This window comes from Centroberyx gerrardi, chromosome 20, assembly GCF_048128805.1.
Source record: "Centroberyx gerrardi isolate f3 chromosome 20, fCenGer3.hap1.cur.20231027, whole genome shotgun sequence".
NCBI lineage: Eukaryota > Metazoa > Chordata > Actinopteri > Beryciformes > Berycidae > Centroberyx > Centroberyx gerrardi.
In genome coordinates, this window is record NC_136016.1 from 9,785,971 (window position 1) to 9,810,387 (window position 24,417).

The window sequence follows — 24,417 nt, forward strand, 5'->3', positions numbered from 1 at the left end:
AGTCTACACTTGTGCAATAAAATTGGTTAAAAGCAAAATCCTATTGAATTTTTCCCATTTTTTTTTTATTTTTAATTCATGGTAAAGCGAGTTTGATGGGGACAAAAATACAGCACACACTTCCAGTACAGTTTTACAGTAATGTTCACACCGGCCGAGCTTCCAACTCGCACAGGAAAATAGTACCCACTGTAGATACGTTGCAATAAATACATTACAATAGTATAACTGACTGTAAGGCCTTGGTGTGTGTTGGCGAGTCTCTGGGTGAATGTCTCTTTGCTCTTGCAGTCCAAGGTCAGGAGACGACAGAGGAACGATGACTGACGGGTTCTAGTGGCTCACACTGACTGAGGGACTCCAGTGTGATTCAGCTGGTGAACCACACACACCAGATGTCACAAGTCATCTTACAAATTGATATTGGCTCATTTAACCCAAACTTCATGGGTTAATGTCAGCGATGTGACATCATTGATTTTAATACCAGTATTAGAGGAGCCTAATAAGTGTCCCAGGTAACTTTACATTTGCTCTTAATACAATAATATACTAAAAGACATCCTACAAAACATCCCCACCCTGCCAAATGAACATGTTAAATATCAGATCACTGATGGGAATACCCCCGAGGGTAAAGACGAAGGAAGAGAGGGCCTAGATGTGGAATTCCAAGTCAAATTCAGTCCGTATTTTCACAACTTCGTTTTCATTTCTCCTGCATCCCAGAATGCTCCTCACCGGGGAAGTGGACAGCGGCTATGGAGGGGCCAGGGATCTGGGACGAAATCACATTCCCTGGAAAGTACACTGCATTTGACCAGAGTCTAATTCCTCTTAGTGCTGTGGTTAAACGCTGTGCACTTGGTCACGTAGGAAGAGGGACATCTGGAGGTATTTGGCCCTATTGTTGGAGCTGATGGGTGGGAAACTTTAGTACAGCCTGGAGGATGAGGAAGAGCCAGTGAGGTGGTCCCAGTTGTTGTAGAGAGCGTAAGCGCTGGACATGGCTAAACCGACCAGGCCTCCACGGGCCACACCCTTTAGGCCACCTGGGAACACACAAGAGCAAGAAAATGTAAATAATGATAAAGCTGTGTGTGCGCTCAGACGTATTTCCGACAGATTAGATAAACATATACCACAGCCTCTAAACTTAAGCACCAGATGGGTGGGGCTCAACACACCAATTTAGATAGCGTCAATTACGTTGTTTTGACTTTCAGGTACTTTCCTATGATTATCTCAACATTCAGGCACGTATTGTAATTTGTGGGAAACCATGCCCACAGGACACCTAAGTAGGATAAGATAAATCATAAAAAAGTATTTGCAAATACTGTTAGGCCGAGGTCGGGGGGGGAACACACACGGGGGAACATTATACATAAAATGAACACACATTGACATAAAGGAGAAAAGACACCTACTGGTTGATTTGAACAGCATCCCAGTGAGCGTCCCAGCAGCCACTGTGTTGATGTCATCCTCTGCTCCTCTGGCCTTCTCTATCACCACGCCAAAAATACTATATAACAACGCTGCATTGGCAAAGAAACATGCACATGGTTTCATCAGAGACAGAAAAAATAGTCAGTCATCTTCATAATTCCAAAAGGAAACTGAATCAATATGCCTAACATAAAAAGCATAAATGCATTTCAATAGCATCATTTTTAAATAAGAAACATTTCACATGCTGCTGCGTGTTGGTTAATACGCTTAATTCCATTATGAGTACACATTATATTTAGTTACACTATGATGGAGAGAGTCTGAGTGCTTACCAACAGAACCCAGTGTGTTGGCCCATGAAGCACCCTGCCTCGTCACCATGTTCAGAATCCTGGAGAGAACGAGGAGGCGTTTAGAGGAGACGGAAAGTCATCTAACTTGAAATACTTATTAACAAAGGAATCCACACAGACTTCATACTCACTGTACGTTACGAGGTTTGGACCATGCCATTTCTCTGGTCTCCTTCAGGCCCATCCTAAAACCATTTAATGTGCCAAATGCAGCTCCTGCAGTCAAAACAAAGAGGGAGAAGGCTAGGTGAGATACATTCTTAATTAAATTAACTTGAAGTCAGTCATTCATAACTGGGAAATTGAATTAAGTTCAGCCATTGCAGTTCAGTTTTTTGTTTTTCCCCAGGTATTTTGGACATACAACTCCCATTTCTTTCTATGGTTTTCCCAATTTTAGTGTTCCTGATCACATCTCGGAAGGTCCTACTTAAGTGAATTAAATATGCATCAAGTCACAGAAACATTGACTTGAAGAAGAGTGTGTAACATATGGAGTTATAGGTGTTGACTGTCTCTCACCTGTGATGCAGCAGCCTCCAATGGTGAAGAAAGCCAGTTCAAACCTCCCTCTGGTCTTATTGGCCCCTGTGGGCAGGATGAACTCATCTGTGTCCTAGAACACAACATACAAGACCGTTACAACAGGGAAAACGCATTAAATAAAACATTTTTAGGGTCTTCAGTGTCGCCTTGAATCAACCATGGCTTACCTGTACCAGGTAGCGAGGGTCGACATTGAGGTAAGGTGAAAGAGGGCTCATTCCAGTCACTGCAATGATATTACAACACAAATGTCAGCCAACCAAATATCAAACCAGGAGCTGTATATTTAGAAAGATATGTTTCCGGGAAATGTACATGTGTATGTTACAGGAGCAGCAAATCATGACACTGGCTGACAGCACAAAATGTACCATCACCGGTAGCTTTGAAGCTAGCTGCAGGTAACGAGGAAACTTGAAGCAATGAAGCAATGTAACGTCAGCTTCATAACACTTACAAGGTACACCGGCGAGCTCTGTGTTGGAGTACTCAGGCGCATTGCCTCCAAACAGATTCCCAAGACCTGCCTTGATTCCTCCCGACCCTGCTGCGTTGTTATCCATGGCTGGAAGAGGTCCGAGGATTCACCTGGCGAAAATTTGGAGGAGCCGGAGCAGCTAGCTTAGCCGATCTGGCTAACGTTAGCAAACTAGCTAACTATGTCGAAATACTGACCGTTGGAAAAATCCCCAACAAAACTGATCGAAGACGAGCTACCGGATACACCGCCGGCAATAGGTCTTATCCTGTCAGTGTTTATTTTGTCTCCTGAGTCTGATTTCGAAATGAAAATATCAGCTTTTCGTTATAGACGCCTGAGCTTGCCTTTCCATCACGCCACTGACCTCCAGCAACACGTTCTGCCGTAAAGCGACTGTCGTCGAGCAGCAATTACGTAAACAACACTAATCACGTAAAGTGGAAAAACTGACAATACCATTATAAACATCAGTTTTTAACTTAAGACATCAGGTCTTAACCTCGTTTACAAGTTCACGAGGTTAAGACCATAACGTCTTTACAAATTATAATGGTTGCGTCAAATGCATACAACGGCTGGCTTGATGTTAATAAGCCCAACTATTTTTGCGACACCTCAAGCCTTCGCCCACAGATCTAGGATCTGTTTATTTTACTCAAGGACAAATGCTGCGTAGCTGGCAGCAAAATAGAAAACTGACTGCAGACAAACGGCAGTGGTGTATCTTTGCTGATGAGGTGGACTTCCTGCTGTGTACACTGGGTGGCAGCAGAGAGCCAGTAGAGGAGGACCAGGAGGGTAAGGAAGGGTCAAACTTATTAGCTGCGGTACTCCTCCTCAGTCCTCATCCTAAATAGGCTTGATTTAATTGGCTGATTTAGTTAGATTTATTTCCAGTCACGAGAGATAGAAGTGGACTTTGCATGATGTTATTTGCATTACTCGAATACCATGCCGGGTTAAAGTAGAGCTGTTTAGAAAACTGAATGACTAAAATACCAAATAACTGCCATATGGCACCTGTTGGGCTATAAGTGCAGGGTTTCCCACCTTACAAGCCTACAGGATACCCATGATGCAACAGTGAGTGCAAGCTGAGACCACACACGCACACATACACACACACACATGCATGCTCATGCACATGCGCGTATACGCTCAGCCTGGCCATCTGCTGCTGGTCAAAGGGACAGAGGCACTGAAGGAATTTAGTGTGTTGAAATTCACAAATAACAGAGCATCTTATTTGGATTCAGCCATTGTATGTGTGTATTCAGAAGGGGCCAAGTGGAGCGATGAAGTTTGCCATTGTTGCCCAGTGGGTGTTTTCAGACTCTCTGGCATGATCTGTGAGTTAGTGTTCTCTGTATTACTGCCCAGTGTGCCCACTGTCTTCCCACAATGCCCCATTCAGCCTCAGGCCCCTCTCGGTCTCTCTCTCTCTCTCCCTCTCTCTGTCTCTCTCTCTCTCTCTCTCTCCCTCTCTCTCTCTGACACACACAGACAAAGCTGTCACCCATTTTGCTCCTCCAGCTAATCACCATCGGGCCACAAACAAAATTACGATTGCGGGATATAATAGCCGTGATGTCATGTTTGTTATCATCATCGTCTTCTTCATCATCATCTTTTCTTCCTCCCCACGCTCTCTCTCTCACTCTCCCTCTCCCTCTCCCTCTCTCTCTCTCTCTCTCTCTCTCTCTCTCTGAGCTCCCAAACACAAAAGACAGAGAGGCCACGACAGGACCCCAGTGTATGCTGGTTGTCAAGGAGACAAGGAGACAGTGTTGGGTCTTTAAACGGCCTCAGAGGGGTGTGTGGAGTTAGGGGGAGTTGGCCTTATTTACATGGGAAGAGGACAAGGGAGAGTGGGAGAGAAAGAGAGAGAGAGAGGGAGAGAGGGAGAGAGAGAGGGGTTGAAATACAACTTTTGAGTAGTACCCCGCAGCTTAGGAGTTCCACATAATTTAGCTAAAATCATTCTGCTGGTCGGTCATCAAATATTTACCAAGCAGAGGACATCTGGAGCTGTTCATTATGTGGAGAATGTGGTAGATACATAGCAATGTAAATCAACCTGTCCTTTCCTTGCTCTCTTTCTCCCACCCACCCTGCACTTTCTCTTTCTCTCTCTTTCTCACACACACACACACACCCATACACACGCACGCACAAACACACACACTTTGATTGTAAGTGCTGGGAGCTTTGGGCCCCAGTGTTGGCAATGGCAAGAGGAGGCTGCAGAATACATTATCAGATGCTTGAGGAGTGTTTCATGCTGGACTGGGAGAAGCCCCGTGAAAGTAGAGCAAAAACAGGAAAAACAGAGACAAGAATACACACCCACCCAGACACACACACACACACACACACACACACACACACGCACCCCCACCCATCCACTCACATGCATACTTTTTTCCTCTCCCTGTGCTATCTCAGACTACTCTCCAGCCATCAGAAAGAAATGTCAATACTTCCACCCTCCTGCCTCCTGTCCAATGGCTTGTCAGCAGCAGTCGGATAACGTCCTTTCTCACTCTGCGCTCGGGGTTAGGGGGTTACGACCGGAGAGCGGGCTCAACTCCAAGCCTGAAGTTCAATATCACCCCCAGCTCCACAATGAGAGCAGGAAGGGCAGGGAGAGGACGAATGAACCACCCACTGCTACATTCACCACGGAAAACCCCATGTTACGTTTTTTTTGTTAAACTTCCAATGTGAGCGCGGGTATAAAGGAATGCCCCATTTGCATTATTTTTTAAGTGTCACTGCGGCTCCAATCACCCGCGGAGGCCCATGGGTCATTTTAATAACAGTCTATATGTTTTGATTTGAACACCCTTGGAGAGAGAAATGAGTGAAATTAAAACAGAGGTTGCATGTCGTTGGTACGCAACACGTGCAGGTCGTTAGCTGTGGGCTCCGAGAGATACTACACTTCAGGGAGAGACCGTGATCCTGTGTGATATTTACTCTGCAGATGTTTGAGGGCGAGCTTGCACAATCGATTTCCCTTCAATTCCCCAGCCGTCCAGCGCTCCTAACCTGAAACCCCCTTTTCACCCGTACAGCTGCGTGCCTCTAGGAAACCATGGTGAGCCGGGGGGTGTTTTGTTCTCTCTCATTACACACATCTCTGTAACGCTACACATAAATAGCAGAGAGAGACAGAGAGAAAGCAAAGAGGGAAGACAAAAACACAGAAAGGAGAAGTGAGAGGAAACATGTTATGGCTGTGTTGCCTGCATTTAGTGTGAAGTATCTTGTGTATTACTGTTGCCAACGGGTCGATTGAGTCATACCACACTGAGAGAGTTTTCCTCCAGTATCTAAGGAGTGTCTGAAGATTAGTATGCAGAAAGGAAGCTGACTTGCATAATTAAGTGCTACAGAGAAAAAGCAACAAAGTTTGTTAGTTTTACAACTATGAGTTTAATAGTGTGCTAAATTGCCTTCCAGTACAAAGAGTTATTCCTACTCAGAATACTTAAAAAGTTAAAGTTCACTGTTCAACACATATCTTGTTTTTTTATTCTTAGACACACATGTTGCATCTTAAAAGAATCCAAAGCAGAGACAGATATCATTAAAGTGGTTAATAATCACAGAAGTGGTGACAGTTAGTAGCCTATACTTGGCACTGAAGAGTAGATTAATGTTGTACTACACTGTTAATTGTCACACTTATATACAGAAGGCACAGAAGGGAAGCAACGCTGATCTCAAAGGCTCAAAGTTAATACAGAGAACATCAGAAACTCCAGTATATCAGGACATTGAGAATGCAATGTTACAAGATTACTAATGAACGTCACAATGGTTGATAACATGAAGGATACAGAATAGTTATATTCATCAAATTATTCTCCGTAATAAGGCATAATGTTCTTATCTGAAAAGGTCATTTAATGTTATTTTCACGTACAAAATAGAATATAAAAATACATTATAAACTTGTTACAGATGTTATGAATATGACTCCATGATTTTTCATAAAAGGCATCAGTTGGTTTGTGTGCACTTGAAGGAACGGTGGATCTCTCGTACAAAAGTAACACACACCCACCAGATTGTATGTGTTCTCAAAAAGTGGATACACATGCAAATATATGTACGGACAAATCTGTCTGCATAAACAAAACGACAAAATAATCAACCAAACATAAAGAACTAAAATATAACACTGTTCTGATGAGGCCTCCCGTCCTCACATAAACATATCAGACGCTGTAACTGGAGCTCAATGAAACCTACTGATATGGCAGCTGCTGAAATACTGCAATGCACTTCCAATTCAGTTGAGCCACTTTTTTGGCACTATGCTATGAATTGAGAAGAGTTATGTATGTAAAGCCATATAATGTAGATGTCAGTTAGGCTGCAACACATTTCATTCTGACCTGATTCATCTGCATTAAAACCTAATGGCATTATCTCTGTCATGCTGGGCATGAAGCCATAATGTAGTTAAAAACATATTTAGGTGTAACATCGTTCCGTCGCTTTCAATAAATAAAGGCACTGTTGTTCAAGCTCATACAATACTGTAGTGCGATAAAGGCAAAGGCATCGTTGTGGAAGTCCTCTACATTTAGACAAAAGGAGTGCAATCTTCCCTCTGTGTGTGGGTGTGTGCGTATCTGTAAGTGAGCACAGGCGTGGCATGTATATATGTCGACTCACTGTTGTGCAGAAAGGCAGAGTTAAGTCTTTTTTTTTAAGTCTAATCCAGGAGAGGAAGCAAGATCTGGTAAACATGAGAGGGTTACATGCCTGCATCTGTGTAGCAGTGATGCTTTACCTACTTAGAAACTCTCAAAGGGATTTGGGATTTCAGTTTGTTATTTTTCCTTATTGAGTGCTTGCCACATTACGGTGAAAAAGGTTCTGCGCTGGCATTTCAGTTAACCGAACAGCGGCTTGTTAGCATTCCTCATTCAAACTAGTGGATACTGATGGCTGCAAGCCATGTTTGGAGGTAGCTGAAGCACAAATGTAGAAACGTTTCCCACAGTGTGTGACAAGTGACTGATGAAGAAAAATAATTAAATACAAAATATCAAAATATCCCTTTAAGTTTAGTGTTCATGGAGGGTCAATGCGCTGGATAAGTACAATTATCATCAGTATAGTTACCATGCTATTAATGTAGTCATTATTATTGCATCACATGGACTGAGGGCAGCGGGGTGCAGATCAGGGGCTGGAGCTGGGCCATCAGACCAGGCAGCTCAGAGAGACAGGACAGTTTGGCACAGCCGGGGGTTTGGGAGAGGTCACCAGGGAAGTCGACTGGTTATGAACGACAACGCCTAAGAGTGGATTGGGATTTTGACTGTGGGATGGAAAATGAAAGATTTCTAGAGTGATAGTTTGGCTTTGGACTTTTGGAAGGAAGGCACGTTTGGTTAGGACTTGGTGATGGGCGGGTCCTGTGAGGTTTATTCCCATGATCGCTGTCCTCTGGTTGGCTGGTTAGACAGAAGCAGCCAGGTTGTTCCCAATGTGCTGGTCTCTGGTTGGCTGAGCTGGGGGAGTGGCGGGGCCTTGGGCCAATGAACACGCCAGCGGGCAGAGATGGGTGGGTCATCAGTGGGCGGAAAGGTCAGAAGGTCAAGGGTCATGGGTTAGTTGCCGTGGCAGCTAGAGTTAGACAGACAGACAGAGACGGACAGACGTGGAAAAAACGAAGGAAACAAAAAGGGGACATAAAGGGGGACATAAAAAGAAAAAAGATAGAAGAGAGATTAGTGTCAGCTAGTGGCGTCAGGATGACAACAAGGCAGATCTAGTGCAGTCACATAGTGAGAGGGGCACTACAGTACGTCTTCACCTTCATGAGCGCTGCATAACCATTCAGAAAGACTTACATCAGCCACGGAGGGTTGACATAAGGAATGGCTAGTTAGAGATGCTCATGTGTGCTTATGAAGGTGTTTGTAAGGTTAAGTTTTGGGAGATACCCCTCCCATGGTGTGACTGCTGCTACAGTGATACTACTCATGCTAGCTGGGCTACGCCTAGCACAGACAGACAGTGAAACCATGGACAGAGAAGGAGACAGCATGGTTTCATGTGGGTGAGAGAGTGACCTTTATCTCTAAAGAAGGTGTCTGGGCCTCAGGAATGCTTTGACTTACTGACAATTAGAGCTGTTGTTTAGCAGCAGGTGTAAGATCTTGATGATTAACTGTTGTGATTAAGTAAAGGTTTATTGATTATGATTTGATCCGTCTGCTATGAAGTATTAGAGCAGCACCTAGTGACTACAGTAAGCAAAGAGGCCCCTTGTAAGAGACAGCGATGAGAGGTTAAGAGATGGTGATTTTAGAGGGAATTAAGAAATCAATTATCAAATAGACATTTTCTAACTACAATAATTTAGAGGCTTTGTTTGTTTTTGGAGATTTTTTTTCAATATTCAACTTTATTGCCTTTTAGTGTTTTTTGTCCATTGTGTACAACAAGAGCACCACTGCTCACACACACATATTGTAGCTAGCTAGTCCATTTCTATTGCATAAAACAGTCACGAGGCCAGTGAAATGAGAGGGTCACCTCATTTTAAATACAGATAGCAAAATACTGCCTTCACTGCCACCCTCACTGTGACTAAACAGTAACAGCTACACACTTTGAAAAAGGTTTGAAGTTTACAAGGATACATGGAGACACTTCACCTATAAAAAGCATACTGTAAAAACAAAAACAAAAATTTGAAAACTAAAAAAAAAACTTAAAAAAAACTAAAAATACTACAAGTATTTCCAAGCAATCTTGTTTCATAAGCTTCAAAAAAGCACTTAAAATCTGTAAAATCCCTATATACAAATTTATTTTGCAGCTAAATACATGGCAACAGCACCACTCTGGCTAAGAAATATATGAAAGATGTAAACAGCCCCATTGATAAAGTCCAGTGGGCAACTGATAAGACCACAAACAACAGTATATCATACAAAAGAGCTTGTAACACAGACTTCAGTAGTCATCACACGCTGTGTTTTAGTAGTAAAAACCAAATATCATATCGCACTCTAATTGAATGACCCTCATAAAAAGACAATCACTGTAAAGTGTCATATAGTCATTGGGCACAACACAGTAATTAATTAATAAAAAAACAGTTTGCGGAAATCTAACTGTTGGAATGATAAGTTGGGTATAAATAAAACTGCTTATTTGTCGGTCAAAAAGTAGTAATGAAGAGATAAACAACAACATGAAGCTTCTGACAGAGAGGACTCCAAATCTAGAGTCACGAGGACTGAAGTCACATGAATGGAGCGGTCCATTCTAATTGAGAGGGTCCTGGCCTACAAGCCTTCCAGTTTATCGGACAGGCGGGCGAAGATAACCGCCGCAGCTGTCACCCCTGACATGGTTTCTCCCATTCTGCTCACTTATTTCACTTTCACTGAGGCAAATACTGCTTCACAGTTTACATCCTAACTGGTTCAGTGTGTGACCTTTTTGCTGATATTGTTATTTCTTTTTAGGCATGCCATATTATACACACATGTAAACTGACATTGGTCCATTGGTCCATTGGTCCGCACACACACACACACACACATACACACACATACACACACATACAGAGTGGCTGGTGAGCTAACTAACCTCTGTCTGTGGTCACTACCCTTTGGTAAGGATGGATTCTCATGTCGTGGCGTCGTACCTTAGTGGTCATGGCACCTGCTAACAGCGCAATGACATCGCCAAAACAGAACACAGCAGGTTACTCATCAGAGAGACATCAAACAGTCCACCCATGGCACCAACATCAGTAAAACCAGGCATTTACAAAGTGTTTAAGGTTAAGGGTGAAAATAAGGAAAACGTCACAACGTCGTCGTTTTGTGGTCTATAATACTCCTCTTATTTTTATCCCCGAAAAGTAAACATTAGTCCAAACCACTAATTTCTCGCTAAGGCTGACTAGAAGATTCAACCTTGGCTGTAGTCAAGGTCACTCTATAGCTCTCCGCTCCAAATAAGTTTTAACACACTAAATCACAAACAGCCGCGCTAAAATGTTTAAAACGTGTTCACTAAAATGTGTTAAAATTACAAGCTGAAGCTGGGCTATTAAAAAAACGTTAAATAGGTTATGCTATCACACCACAACACTAGTCAGCAAGTCTGCTAATACAGAGAAGAGATCAACAGAGTCATGAGTGAAGTCACTACAGTATGACTGTCAAAGAATCTGTCATCCTAAGTGTAAGCAAACTTTGTGTGTTTGCTGTGTAGGGCACATGTGTAGGGGTCTGCGAGCCAGTCCATGTGTGTGCTAGGAGGGGTTGCTATCGCTTAGCCTTTGGTTGGGAAAGCCATACCTGCAAAACAAAGAGAGAAGGTGCAATTAGCACAGCAGGGAGCTTTAACATGCGTCTTATGGACCTTATTCACACAGCAGCCATTTTGAACAACATTAAAATATATATCAAAGTAGCATTACTTAAACACATAAGTGAGATGTGTTTAAGTAAAATACAGATAAACCTACCAGTTACCAAATTAGTTAGCAATCTCAAGAACAACAACACGACCTTTTGAATTTAGCAAGGAAGTGAGTTACTAGCTACTAGCTAGCTAGCTAGACTAGACTCTGATAGCTAGCGATAATGAACTAAATATATTAAAATGTAAAAACATATCACTCTGGATTCTTGAGCTCCATTTGTTTCAGATATGTTTTTCAGTGGGAAATCTGTGAAATGATAAATGTTTGTATGATGTATACAACAGTACGAGGACAGAGCGAGCTGGACTTGCTCTTCCAGGTATAGTTTCCCACCCCAAGTATTCAAAATGGCCGCCATGTGAATAAGGTCAATATGCTGCGGTGTAGATGAACAAATTGGATGTATTTACCTAATACTCCAGTTGAGTCAATGGGGTATTCCAGTATGGAGGGCGTGAGTGTGTAGGGATAATCGTAGGGTGCGTAGATGATTCCGGATTCTGGCGCTTGCTGCACCAAGTGAGGACTGCCTCCCGGCATGAGGGCGGAGCTCTGGATCTGACGAATCAGGGGCATGAGGGTTGGCGTGGTGACAGGGGCGGGGTTCCGCAGGGCGGGAGGCAGGACGGGTGACGGGCCTGTGATGATTCGGGGTGCCTGAGGGGATGCTAGAGGGAAGGCCAGGGTGGCTGTACATGCACACACAAACACAAGCACAAGCACACACAAATATGCACACACCCACACGCATGTACACACAAAGCACACACAATAGACATGGAAGAAGAGGAGAGGACAAAAAGCACACAAACAGTCTATTTAACAGGAGAAACAGAGGCATTGTTCATATATACAGTACACTGCTGTACCAAGAGCCTCGACCCTTCCTTTGTCAATCCCCCCCCCCACACACACACACCCACAAGATAGCTATGATGTCATCCTTACGTGTCTTGATATTGGCGTCTCTGTAGGTTCCATTGAGAATGGCCAGCTCCATCAACTGCATCTTCTTCAGACTGTCCTCCCCCTCAGCCTGCACACACACACACACACACACACACACACACACACACACAAGCACAGCAAGACAATCAGCTTCCTTAGCGAGCCCCTCAACTCCATCAACATTCACCCATTTGACATGCAAATGAATGAAGTTTTGAGAGACTTATTGTTGCTGTTTGGTCAAAAAGTCAGTGTGAAGTATTTGAATATATTCTAAAACTAATTATGCTCTTAGTGCAGTTGAAATGTTTTTTTTCTTGAAAGAGTAGGAGGTGAAATGACTGCTTTCATTGTTGTTGTGCTGGACTTTCAGTTTAATTCTTCCATTGTCTGAAATGGAGCTGACCAGACCTTGAACACAAGTCACCACCACACACAGGACATATTCAGTGTCAAACACGTTAGCTGAAGCTCGGGTTGCAGTTCTGTGAACAGCTTGACTGATTTACAGTTGGACAGCAAGGTCGGCAAGGTTAAACTAATAGATATCATTAACCTGAACCTACACGCATGCATGCACACAGAATCAGACATACAGAGATGCACACACACACACACACACACACACACACACTGAGACTAACAGGTGTTGTGTTCCTGACGGCCTAGACACCTCCTCCCCCTTTAACCTTTGGGGTTGGCTGATACTGTGCTGTGATTGGAGTGGAGAGTGACGGCCGGTTGCTGCCACAGACATTCCTCTGCTGCTCTGTTCAGTCTATTTCCATTGTTACAAATAATGTCAGGGAAGAAGGAAGGAGCCTTGTGATTTGATTTCTTGCTTGTCCTCACGTATGCGCACTTGTGTGTCCGCTTGTGTGGGGGGGGGCGGCGGGGCGGGAGTAGGTGGGCTGGAGAATGTGAGAAATGTTGAGGAGCGCAATCAAAATGTTCTCTTGTGTGGACAACAACAAAAAAAATCCTGGGAGAAAAAGGAATACTGTAGCCAGTAGTTGGGAATGAAGTGAGTTGTGAACGAGTGAAAGGAGTGATGGAGTGGGGAGAACGAGTGAACAGACTCTCCATTCATTCCCTCAGCCTTTCAAACAACCCGGGGTTACCATGGAAACCCCTTTATGCGTGTTCCCTAATTACCCTAACCCCTTACACACACTCTCTCATACACACAGAGACACACACACACACACACCCATACGGGCCGAAAGACACACACAAAAACACAAAAAAAAAAGACACACACACACTTGGACCGACAATCCCCTTCCCCCTTCCAGCCACACACATGCATACCAACACCCCGAACTTCTCATCCAGCCACACAGTTTCCACCGGTTGCTGCTGCAGGTCGGTGTGTTACTCACAGCGGGGATGAGGAGTTTCTTGACCTCGGCGGTGGCCCGCTGCAGTTTGATCTGGGCGCGGTTGTGCGTGTCCTCCACCGTGATCAGGACGTGCAGGTCCTCACTGAGGTGCTCCCAGTTGGGCTTCCCTCTGTTCATCTCCTCCTGAAACACACATGTTTGAAATGCTTTTTGAATGCGCCACAAGGCCTGGCTATCTATTATTGCAGAGAGAGACAGAATTTCGCTTTTCTTCTTTGGCCCGTCCTCTTGGATGGGCCTCAAAACACTTGAAAACACACACACACACACAGTTCAAGGTGATGTCATGCGCAACTTGGGAGGCAATGCGTTATCAAACTCATGAAATAACCATGTCGCTCTTCAGTGGGTAAGCTATTTTCGTGTTGCATTTTAATGGGGGGTAGATCCTGCACTCTTTCTGTCTCACCTCCTTTAATCCTTCCCCTCCCTCCCTTGTACCTTGTCCTCTCCCACCATTCTTTCCCACTGCTCTCTATCTTATCGTTTTCCCCTCTATCTCTCTCTCTCTCTCTGTTAAAATTGAAACTAGGTAGCCTTCCGCCTCATTACGGCGTGTTGGGAGTTTGTATCCTCTCTGTATGTTTTTTTAAGTGGGATGTTTCATTTTAAAGAACACTAAAAGTCAACATCTCTCTATCTCCCCTCCCTGCTGCCTCCCACTGTGTCTCTGTTTCCCTTCCTTTCTGTCTCTCTCTCTCTCTCTCTCTCTCTCTCTGAGGGGCGTGCGGGGTAGGGAATGTTCTGGAGAGAGGGGGATGGAATGCTGGACTTGCTCCACCTGCCGTTTGGAAAGCTCACGCCGGCTCCGTCCAACACCAGACACCAGGGGAGAGGAAGGGAGGACAGATGGACCGAACACCAGGACAGGAGGGAAAAACTGAGCAACGAAAACTCATCATGAGAGGAGGAAGGACAGAAAGAGAGGGCGAGATAGATAGATAGATAGATAGATAGATTTACCCAAATTGAAGGTTTTTTACCACCTATTTAATGCTACCTGGAATTGAATTTAAGACTAGTTTAAAAACCAAAATAAAAAAACAAAGCTGGCTAAACCTGGCTATTTCCGATTGAAGTTCTGAAAATATAAATGAGCAGTGTAAGAAAAATGACATAAGAAAATTGTCTGTGTGTGTTAGGGGACATGAAGTCCAATTGTGTTTAGTAAGGCAGATATGATATGAGAAAAATACAAAACCAAACATGTTTTTCGTATTGTGATACTGACACTGTTCTGTATTAATCTTAGAGTGAACATCAGAAAGAAACCTGGCATGGCATGGTGAAACAATAACACCTCTAATAACTGTGTTCAAGACATTTTAATACTTAAAGGCCTTAAATTTAGATAATTTATCTTTTAGACCCGCAGACACCCTGTAAATAGATAGATAGATAGATAGATAGATAGATAGATAGATAGATATGTCTGTTTAGATTGTTTCTTGCTCCGTTCACTTTTTCTTTTAACCTTGTGAAGTGTTTGGTGTTTAAGGCGCTATATAAGTGAAGTTGACTTGACTTGACAATGGGAGGATGAGAGGACATATTTTGTGTGTGTGTGTGTGTGTACCTTCTTCTTGTCTCTCATGGAGCCCTTTCCTCGCACCATGATCTTGCAGCCCGTCTCTGCCTCCAGTTGTTTGGCTGTCAGTCCACGTGGGCCCAGGATTCTCCCTACAAAGTTGAACTACAAGACCAAAACACAGTCACACAGAGGCCTGGGGGAAGTAAGGCATGGAGACAAGACATACATCATACGGCCATTCACAGAGGGGAAACTGTCTTTGTGCATTTGCATGTGCTATGAGTGTGCATGTGGTGTTTGTGCATCTGTGGTGTGTGTGTGTGTGTGTGTTACTAAGGGAGACAAAAATAGCTCATTATATGTGTGCTGGCTGGTGCTGGTGCTGGTGGCATGGCAGGACAGCGGCGTTCTCTTAACCTTATCTGTCACTAAGACTGAGTGATTAACTAGACAGCTGCCCCTCTCTGTGTATGTATGTGTGTGTGTGTGTTTGTTTTCTTTGCCTCTGTCTCTCTCTCTCTCTCTCTCTCTCCCCCCCTCTGTCTCTCTTCATATGCTTCTCTCTTAACAAATGTCCAGCCACCTCCTCCCTTTATTTCTCCAGTGAAGTCTCCCTGTGTGTGTCAATATGTTTCGTAACCTAACACTCACTTCTGTAAGGGTGGCTACGCATTCTCCTCATTCTCTAAGACAACCCTTGACTCGCACCAAAACACCACAGACACATACATAAAGACCGCACACACACACACACACACACACACACACACACAAGGCATCTAGAGAGAGGAACTGCTCTCTATATTTAACCTTGATCTCAACCGTTCCACTCTGTGTGTGTGTGTGTGTGTGTGTGTGTGTGTCCTGTTAGTCTCCTGTCATGTGAACGAGGACAGCCTGTCATTGTATTTAGTGATTGGTGAGCAGAGGAGCTGATGAATGGAGGAGATCATGTGAGCCATTCATCTAAACCAAAGCAGCTCATATAGAAGTGCTTAAGATTTACATACTGTAGGTGTGAGCGGGGACGGACTGGAGGGCAAAGTCACTTCACCTTGTCTTTATATATGGGAAAATAGTTAATCTGCCTTTTTGAGATGTTGTAAATATTTAGGTACATAAAATTGTGGCATGTGTCATTGTAAGTGGTGTCATAATGGTGGGATTTACGTCAAATTGTTGCCTTTCTGAGGAAATAAAACATAAATTAATACTACTCAGAAAATATCTTTGTAAATTAGTAGTTTTTCATCTTATTAGGGTCACCAGCGACATAGTTTACCCACGTTTTGTTTTAGATTACATTATCATCAGCTTTGAGATAACATTTTAGGCGAAAAGTCCCTGCGGTAATCACTAATCCAACTTTCGGACAGCGTTTTTGTTAACTGGAGGAGATAAAGCGACAAGAGTGGAAAGTCAATAAAAGCTCTTCCAAAGGTCAAAGGTCACGGATCTGGCCACTCACGTCTGGGTGTTCTTTGACGGGCACGTAGAGCTTCTCCTGCAGCTGAGACACGGGACCGATCCCTTCAGGAAGCTCCTCAAAGTCCCGCCCATTCAACATGCCTCCATTCATTGTGTCATTGTACATGTCCTTGCGTACCCTACCGATCTCTGAGAGAGAGGGAGAAGGAGAGAGAGAGGGAGAGAGAGGGAGAGAGGGGGAGAGAGAGGGAGAGAGAGGGAGAGAGGGGGAGAGAGAGTTAAGTTGAGTAAATAGAGTTGAGTTGAGGATGTTCATGAATAAAGATGGGTGGGCTTATCTAAGTCTGGGGGGCAACAACTTTCACAATTCTTCAGTCCGTCGGCTTCTTTGGATGATGATTCATCATCATTAGAATTGCAGGAGGCTCTGAGTGTCATTGCATACAGACAGACAAACAGACAGACAGACAAACAGACAGACAGACAAACAGACAGACAGACAGGCAGACAGACAGGCAGACAGACAGACAGGCAGACAGACAGACAGACAGACAGACAGGCAGACAGACAGGCAGACAGTCACATGCATTCTGCACCACGATGTAGAATCTAACCACTGAGTGCTCAGCAATCAGGCCTGATCTATTACCGACAATTTCTCTCTTTCTGTCTCTTTCTTCAGCAGGGTTTTACACACACACACACACACACACACACACACACACACACAGATAAACACACACACTGTTCCCCTTTTCACTCAGTAAATAATATGAAAAAATTGTACTACTGGGAGTCACAGTGACCTACTGTAACTATGAAGTGCAGGTTGAGGACACAGAGAGAAGACAGTTATTCAACAGCCACAGACAGACGAGGCATTGGACTGCTGGGATAGAAAGACACTGGGCTTCATTTATAAAAAAATGTTTCATTATAGAATCTCTTCAAAGAATGTGATGAAAAAACACATGAAATATGCTATTTATTGGATTCATACCTTAGAAAAAAACTGAAATTTCTTTTCCATTTTAATAAAATTAATAAATCAACCTAAGCCACCGATTTTGGTATCAAGATCAATTAAATCACATCTATAGCTTGAATTGTGTGCAGAAGAACCTTTATTTTAAATGCAGCCGACTGTGTTTTTCTGCCTGTCTGTTTGTTTAGTGCCGGCTCAAATGACCAATGCTAGCCTATGATGCATTTGTAATGGCATGCTAGCACTATAATAACTGGCTACTGCACCACCGACACACATACGCGACACATACGCACAGGCCCCCGGTTTGAACACGCACACACACACACACACACACACACACACACACACACACACACACACACACACACACACAGACATAGACAGAATAGCTGCCTCGAGGCACAAATATCATCTGACCTAAGCAGGCTGACAGGCATGTCTCCCTGCTCTGTGAGAGATAAGTCTGACCATAATAACTACAGTAGGACTCTATAATTACAGCCACAGCTACAATGACAACTATGATCCTCTAATAACCTATTCTGACCTAAGGTGACTATTAAAAACACAACATGCGCGCACACACAAGCGGGACTTAAAAGTCACACTTGAGCTGAACAGGGGGTATAATGTGCTGGAGGAAAACGAGAAGTGAGAGAAGTTGAAGGAAGAACAAGAGAGTAGACGGACAGGAAGATAAAGGGGAGCGCTATAACAGGCCTTATCTCAACACTTCAACCTGTCATGAGTTTATATATAGACTGGACCGCAGCGTTTCCAAATACGCCGCAAACACACACCCTGACAATGTTTGAGATTGGCAAGCTTTCTTATTACTCTTTTCTCATGTGAAACTTTCTGGGTACTGAGTCCATAATAGCCAAGTTGAAAAGGGACAACTTGAGTGCACTGTCCACAGAAATCCATACAGGCTGCAACTCAGAAAAAAAAGGTGCAGCCTTGTTGGAAAAAAAAAAGGGTGCCATACACCTTTCGCTTTAAAAATGGGTGTTATATTATTGTGTGAGAGATGGATGTGCTTGAGTTTCAGTCTTCGTCGCAAACAGAACTGGAGATGCGAGTTGGCCTATTTATCAGACTGTAGAGGTCAACTGGTCCAAGAACAACCTTGCTGCGTCATGCAACTTGTCACAGCCCGCAAGCCAGGACCTCTGTGATCCTGACATACAACAACAGTAGCACACACACTGCTGTATGGTGGCTTGTAGCGACTGCTAGAAGACGAGATATGTACCAGTTAATAAAAGGGACACCTAGTATTTGACAGCACAAAATTTAAATAACTTTAAATGATAGTTTGGTTGTCAAAATGATACCACTTCTACACACTGGATCCTATTGTAAAGTTATTGTAATGAGGGAACTGAGCTCTTCATGTGCTGCCTTGCCTGTTTACTGTTTACTTGTATTGGTGTTGGTATCATTTCAGAGCGGCTTGTAAAATGTTATCTATTGACAAGTAAAACACATTGATCAGCTATACAAACAGCGAGCCTCTGGGCCTGTAAACAGCCTCAAATCAAATATTTTTCACATTGACATGTTCTCGTTCCTGCCCAGGGATGGGCTGCGACATTCACATAAGCCTGCGCATTAGGTCACTGGGAAAGACTAACAACTGTCTGTTTGTTCCCAGCACCAACTGCCTCAGTGTGTGTGTGTGTGTGTGTGTGTGTGTGTGAGAGAGAGAGAGAGAGAGATAGTGTGTGTGTGTGTGTGTGTGTGTGTGTGTGTGTGTGTTCATCTGCTGCTCACAACAAATTAGACATATGACTCAAGGCAGTGGGGACTGACACATAGACCTCTATTCACACAACCTGTTTCATGATCATTTTTTGATTCAAGTTTGCGGTTGAGTGGATTTATTGAGTAGGTATGCTATTTACAACCGGAGCTGTTTGAATTAATTCAATTACAAAGTGGCCTAAACGCAATAGGCTACCATTGTAAAAAACACATCATTACCATCGTCAGTACGTTTCCTAGCAACGAGCACTATAACGAATTACTACTGCCAAGGAGTAGCCTGTTCAGCAAAGTAACGGTTAATCCCTAACGTTACTTTTTTGAGTAACGAGCCCAACACTGATTTATGAAGTCAGTGTGTCTGCCTATGAAAAACAAGTGCAGACACACAGACAAAGTAGCTTCTCTGAAATGTATAAAGTGTTGTTCACAGTCCCAGCAGGGTGAAGTGAAGGGGGGCTAAACCCCGAACCGAAGCCGAGTTACCTTCATCCAGGAGCCGCTCCAGATGCGTGAAGATGCCGCTGAAGTTGGGAAGGGAACTCATCACCTTCCTGTCGTTCATCAGCTGCATTAGATAGTCCGGGCTGGACTTGGGTCTCTCCTTCACCTCTGTCTCCCCTACCATGGCTTTTTTTTGGAGCACTAAATTAACGTAGAACTTTACTCAAAAAGGGGGATAACTTCGGTACTGGAGGAAAAACAACTCCCCGCAAAAAGATGCGAGAACCCAACGGGATCCGGCCACGACCCGCTGACCGCCTCTCTAAAAGTCCAAAGAAAATAAATCTCGGCAGCACCAGTTCAATCGACTATCCTTTGGAAAACACCTCGTCTGTGCTGAATATGCCCTCTTTCCAAATGGTTTCCCCCTCTATCCGACTCTCTTCAGAGTTTGAGAAAGTTCCTTTTTTGGGAGTTTGCTCTGTTCTCCTACGCGATACTGCGGCGACAGCTTATCAGTTTTCACGCACTTCTTTTTAGGCTGAAATCTACCTTCAACTTTCCTCCGCCCCAATCCTCCGTTTATCCGCCCGATGTATCGGTATTCTGCAGCGGGGATCGAGTCCCTATCATATGATTACAGTATAGCAGCACGAGTCGGCTCTGGAGCGCGCTGCGCGTTCCCGGCATTACAGGGGAGGAGGCTTGCACTCGTCCCCTCAGCAGCCCCTCAGCTCCCAACCCCCACCCTTTCTCTCTCTCTCTCCCTCTCTCTCCCTCCCTCACACACACGCGCGCGCGCGCACACACACACCACCACTATAACAGTATAATAGGCCTACATAGGTATGCACACCTGTTCTGCAACAGTTACTGTCCATCACTTATTGTGGGTGAGCTGTGAAGTGTGTGTGTATGCAGGTGCCCTCTCATAGTGTTACACAAACATCAAATCCTGCCTGTTCACACCCTTCCACTTTAAGGACTTTTGTCATGGGTTTGGGTTTTGACCAGGAGGATCCTAAAATAATACGATGGTGTGAGATTGCGTTTGTTCTCTCTGGGTGGCTGGGCAATGGAGACTGAATGTCACTGGATTGCTGAAGGGACAGATAGGTGCTAGGGTCTATACTTAACTTGTTGTAAATCACACACATGTGTGCACTGTGTTGCACGCGCACACAGGCGGACACAATGTGCGGGTGTGAGTGTGTGTGTGTGTGTGTGTGTGTGTGACTCGTGTGCCCGGGCATGCCTTGACTTCAGCCCTTTGTCAGCAGGCACTGGCTTCCCACTCTGTCCACTCCAAGACAGTACAGTGAATGTTTATGGGAGACCCCACGCCCTCTTTGTGCCCCCTTACCCAGCAAGACACCGCACTGCATTCCCGCAAACAATCACACCGTGTGTGTTTTTAGCCTTATAAGACTAAGCATATGATTGAGGGTGTGTGGGCATGCTGTGCGTCCGTGTCTGTGTGTTTGTATCTGTATGTGTGTCTGTGTCTGTATGTGTGTGTGTGTGTGTGTCAGGGTTTGGGGAGGTGGCTGCAGGAATTGTAATGGGGCAGTCGTGTTGGTAATAGCTAGCCAGCTGGTATGGCGAGTATTCAGGGCGGGGGCAGTGCATTGTCCTCTCATGGCTCTAACAATGCCCCTCTGAGCAGTCCACACATCTACCAGTCACTGGCCTCTCTCTCCCTCTCTCTCCCTCTCTCTCTCTCTCTCTCTTTCTCTCTCTTTCACTCTCTCTCCCTCTCTGCTTTTCTTTCTGTCCTCCATATTTATTCAGCTATAGTAAAGTTTTGAAGATGTGATAGCTGTTAGACCTGTATGGGCGCCATGAACCGGAGGCCATAGTGTCTCTGACCTTTGAAAAACTCAAGGTCAACCAGTAACCTCTGTTAATATTACAATATACAGGTCGTTCACCCTTTCACTATAAGGACCCAACTGCATTTGCACTTCCATTATTACTGTAAATAATTAATATATGCCTGAAATAATGCATATATTCATCAATGCAATGACTTTATCTATTATTAATAGTCTACATCAATTAATTAGTCAAATGCATCTGGATGCATACCTGATTTTTATCAATCTCCTATCTATGCCGTCCATTTATCTATTCATACACTCAGTAATTCATTCCTCCATCTGTAGAGATAGGCTCACTCATCACTTTCAGTGTTTCCTCCAGAAGTTTTTTTTTTTTGTACCACTGGGGCAGAGGGATAATTCTGGTGCTGGAAGTAAAGTTTGCTCCAAGGCTTATTCCCAGTATGGGTTTCAGTATGCGCTAGGGTTTAAAATGGGCCTTATTTGGATGTTTACATCATGAAATATGGATATAAATGTGTTTCTTTTTAGTGGAAAAAAGTCAAAGTAATGCATTTTCTTCATCTTTAAATGTTTTTAGCAGTGGGAGTCTAGCAATGGGGAGGCCACCTCTGCTAAATGAATGCAGGAGAAACCTTTTCACTGATGGAGAGACACCCTCTTGTGGAATTTTAGTGCAACTGGATCTGTTGAAGTGAGAGACTGTGGCCCAATGTCTGCCAGCTATTTTGTCAAGGAACACTGAGAAAGTCTGGTAGAAATTTGGACTCTAATGAATGGCATTTGGAAAGACATATAAAAGTTGATAGCAGTGTTGGCTGTAAGGCCTGTGTTTAACCTTGCTCCTCATGAGAGAGACTAATGGACGGGTGGTGAGATCACAGATGAGATCATTGCATAAGATGACTTCACTAGATTTACTGACAGTCAGCTTGTATGAGATCATTATATAAGCTCTTTATTCACTCACAGTCTGGATGCTTTTGTCTCAATCTCAGTTTGTTAGAGGTTTACTAAAAAAAAAAAAAAAAGATACCTGCAATCACCAACAGAGAGCAGCAGAATACAGTCTGTGAATGGGACAAGCTGGTTTGTGCTCTGACTACAGGACAGTTTAGATGTTGGCTCCATGGGAATAGAGTGTTTAGAGACTTGTTTTGTCATGCCATGAGACGTTTTGGGCATAGAAACAAGTGTCATCGTTATATCTCTAATCTGGATATGACCAATATGGGTTTTTGAAAGCACTGATACTGATAACTAACCTTAACCCTAGTTCTAATCCCATCCAAGTTCAGTTTCAGTGTTTCAGTTGCAGTGCTATCCCTATGTAGGGGACTTAGAGAGTGGCAGGGCAAAAGAGGCAGGACCCCGGCCACCTTTGGACTCTATATCTGTACTGCCTTAACTTCAGATTTATATCTTCTGAGATAACAACTTGCAGCTAAACCTGGCCCATCAAACTAGACTTAATTTGCCTGCATTCTATAGCCCTGATTTCAATTTTTACACTACCTTCTTACCAACATTTTACTCTCATCTCTTTCCACACAATGATACAATGATACCAAATCCAAGGATTGAACCTTAAGTATCAGTCAGTACTAAATAGTGATCAAATCCATTACTTTTAATGAACAAGATACTCACAGACTATTATTTTGGGATCACTGGACCCAAATCACAAAATTGATTGAGACATACTTCTCCATTAATGAGATCTGTCATCTTTATATGTATGGAAAATGGATTTCTAACATGTTACAAATGATTTTAGTATTGGAGAAATTCTCTGATGTGATACCTTATTTAACCTGGCATCAGCCTGATATTCAGTATCAGTATCAGTATCAGAAACCTTACTTTTTTCCCTCTCATTTTGTCCCATAACATCTATATCTTCATCTTACTCTGCCCGCTATTTTCTCTTGTTCAACTCTCTCTCTCTCTCTCTCTCTTTCACTCTCTCTCTGTGACGTGAGTCCTGCAGTAGGACATCACCTGTTCACCTGGTTGAGGGGCTCATGCTAATCTAAAGCCTCTTAGGCTTCTTATCTACTCAGCGCTGGTTATGTGCTTTGGGCCAACAAAAATACCGCGCAGAGTTGGCCTCTTTACCATTCCTGCTGACTCTTCACAGCTCTCTCCCATCTGCTCTAACTAAGCCACATTGGCTTGGATATCACGGTTCCTCATTCCTCCTGTCCAGGGTCGTTGCTGAATATGTGGGTCTAACTTGGTATCTTTTGTAGTGGAGATTGTTTCGAGATAATGGATAAACACTACCTCACTGGTTGTCATTTATCAGTATCCGGACTGAAAGGATCAAGGGATTTAGTTAGCTGCATTCTCCGAAGTCAAAGCTGATCCAGGAGCAAATTGAGGGCACAAAAACCAGCAGATTGTGGATGAATTCAGTGAAAATAGGCAATTTCAGAACATCTGTACAACCAGAAAGGTGACAAACAAATTTTGTTTGTGCATGCATACAGTATAGGCTTACACACACATGCACACACAACAGTTGTCCTTACGCTGGGCATGTGAAGTGTCATCCTATGCCCATGTGAAAGCAGTAATGCCATAATTGCCCTTATCCTATTGACTTAATCAGGAACCCTGCCGCACTCACAGGGCGCGTTGCTTCCTGATCTTCCTGCCTGCTACCCGAGGTTGAGACAACACAACAGTATTACTTTACACTTGCATCACATCACTAGAGTCCTTTATTCATGTATACCATCATCATCATCACC

At 43.8% G+C, this 24,417-nt stretch overlaps 2 protein-coding genes across 6 annotated transcripts; both read right to left on the reverse strand.

The window, feature by feature from the left end:
* Positions 1-43: 43 nt before the first annotated feature.
* On the reverse strand, positions 44-3,205 carry timm23a (translocase of inner mitochondrial membrane 23 homolog a (yeast)). The gene is made up of 7 exons (XM_071900664.2): positions 2,812-3,205; positions 2,522-2,580; positions 2,331-2,424; positions 1,940-2,024; positions 1,788-1,846; positions 1,431-1,541; positions 44-1,052 (listed from the first exon to the last, which is right to left on the reverse strand). The coding sequence occupies exons 1-7, from the start codon at positions 2,915-2,917 to the stop codon at positions 934-936; spliced, it is 633 nt and encodes a 210-aa protein (XP_071756765.1). The 5' UTR covers positions 2,918-3,205; the 3' UTR covers positions 44-933.
* A 3,092-nt stretch (positions 3,206-6,297) lies between these two features.
* qki2 (QKI, KH domain containing, RNA binding 2) lies at positions 6,298-20,450 on the reverse strand. Of its 5 annotated transcripts, none has more exons than XM_071900651.2 (8): positions 19,863-20,450; positions 16,662-16,810; positions 15,239-15,355; positions 13,642-13,785; positions 12,260-12,347; positions 11,722-12,000; positions 10,465-10,539; positions 6,298-8,484 (listed from the first exon to the last, which is right to left on the reverse strand). In XM_071900651.2, the coding sequence occupies exons 1-8, from the start codon at positions 20,002-20,004 to the stop codon at positions 8,462-8,464; spliced, it is 1,017 nt and encodes a 338-aa protein (XP_071756752.1). In that variant the 5' UTR covers positions 20,005-20,450; the 3' UTR covers positions 6,298-8,461. The 5 variants fall into 5 exon arrangements, 4 of the variants coding, with proteins under 4 accessions (XP_071756752.1, XP_071756751.1, XP_071756753.1 ...); XM_071900650.2 differs by having other exon boundaries at positions 10,465-10,542; XR_011784681.2 differs by having other exon boundaries at positions 8,420-8,484; positions 10,465-11,183.
* Between the last annotated feature and the right edge of the window lie 3,967 nt (positions 20,451-24,417).

Excerpts from the sequence above, each read along its gene's own strand:
- timm23a (XM_071900664.2), bottom strand. The coding sequence starts at position 2,917 with ATGGATAACAACGCAGCAGGGTCGGGAGGAATCAAGGCAGGTCTTGGG. Across the intron at positions 1,542-1,787 it reads CAACACACTGGGTTCTGTTG|CGTTGTTATATAGTATTTTT; the intron begins GTAAGCACTCAG and ends TTGCCAATGCAG. Across the intron at positions 1,053-1,430 it reads GATGCTGTTCAAATCAACCA|GTGGCCTAAAGGGTGTGGCC; the intron begins GTAGGTGTCTTT and ends GTGTGTTCCCAG.
- qki2 (XM_071900650.2), bottom strand. The coding sequence starts at position 20,004 with ATGGTAGGGGAGACAGAGGTGAAGGAGAGACCCAAGTCCAGCCCGGAC. Across the intron at positions 15,356-16,661 it reads CCGTCAAAGAACACCCAGAC|TTCAACTTTGTAGGGAGAAT; the intron begins GTGAGTGGCCAG and ends TTGGTCTTGTAG. Across the intron at positions 13,786-15,238 it reads CCATGAGAGACAAGAAGAAG|GAGGAGATGAACAGAGGGAA; the intron begins GTACACACACAC and ends TGTGTGTTTCAG.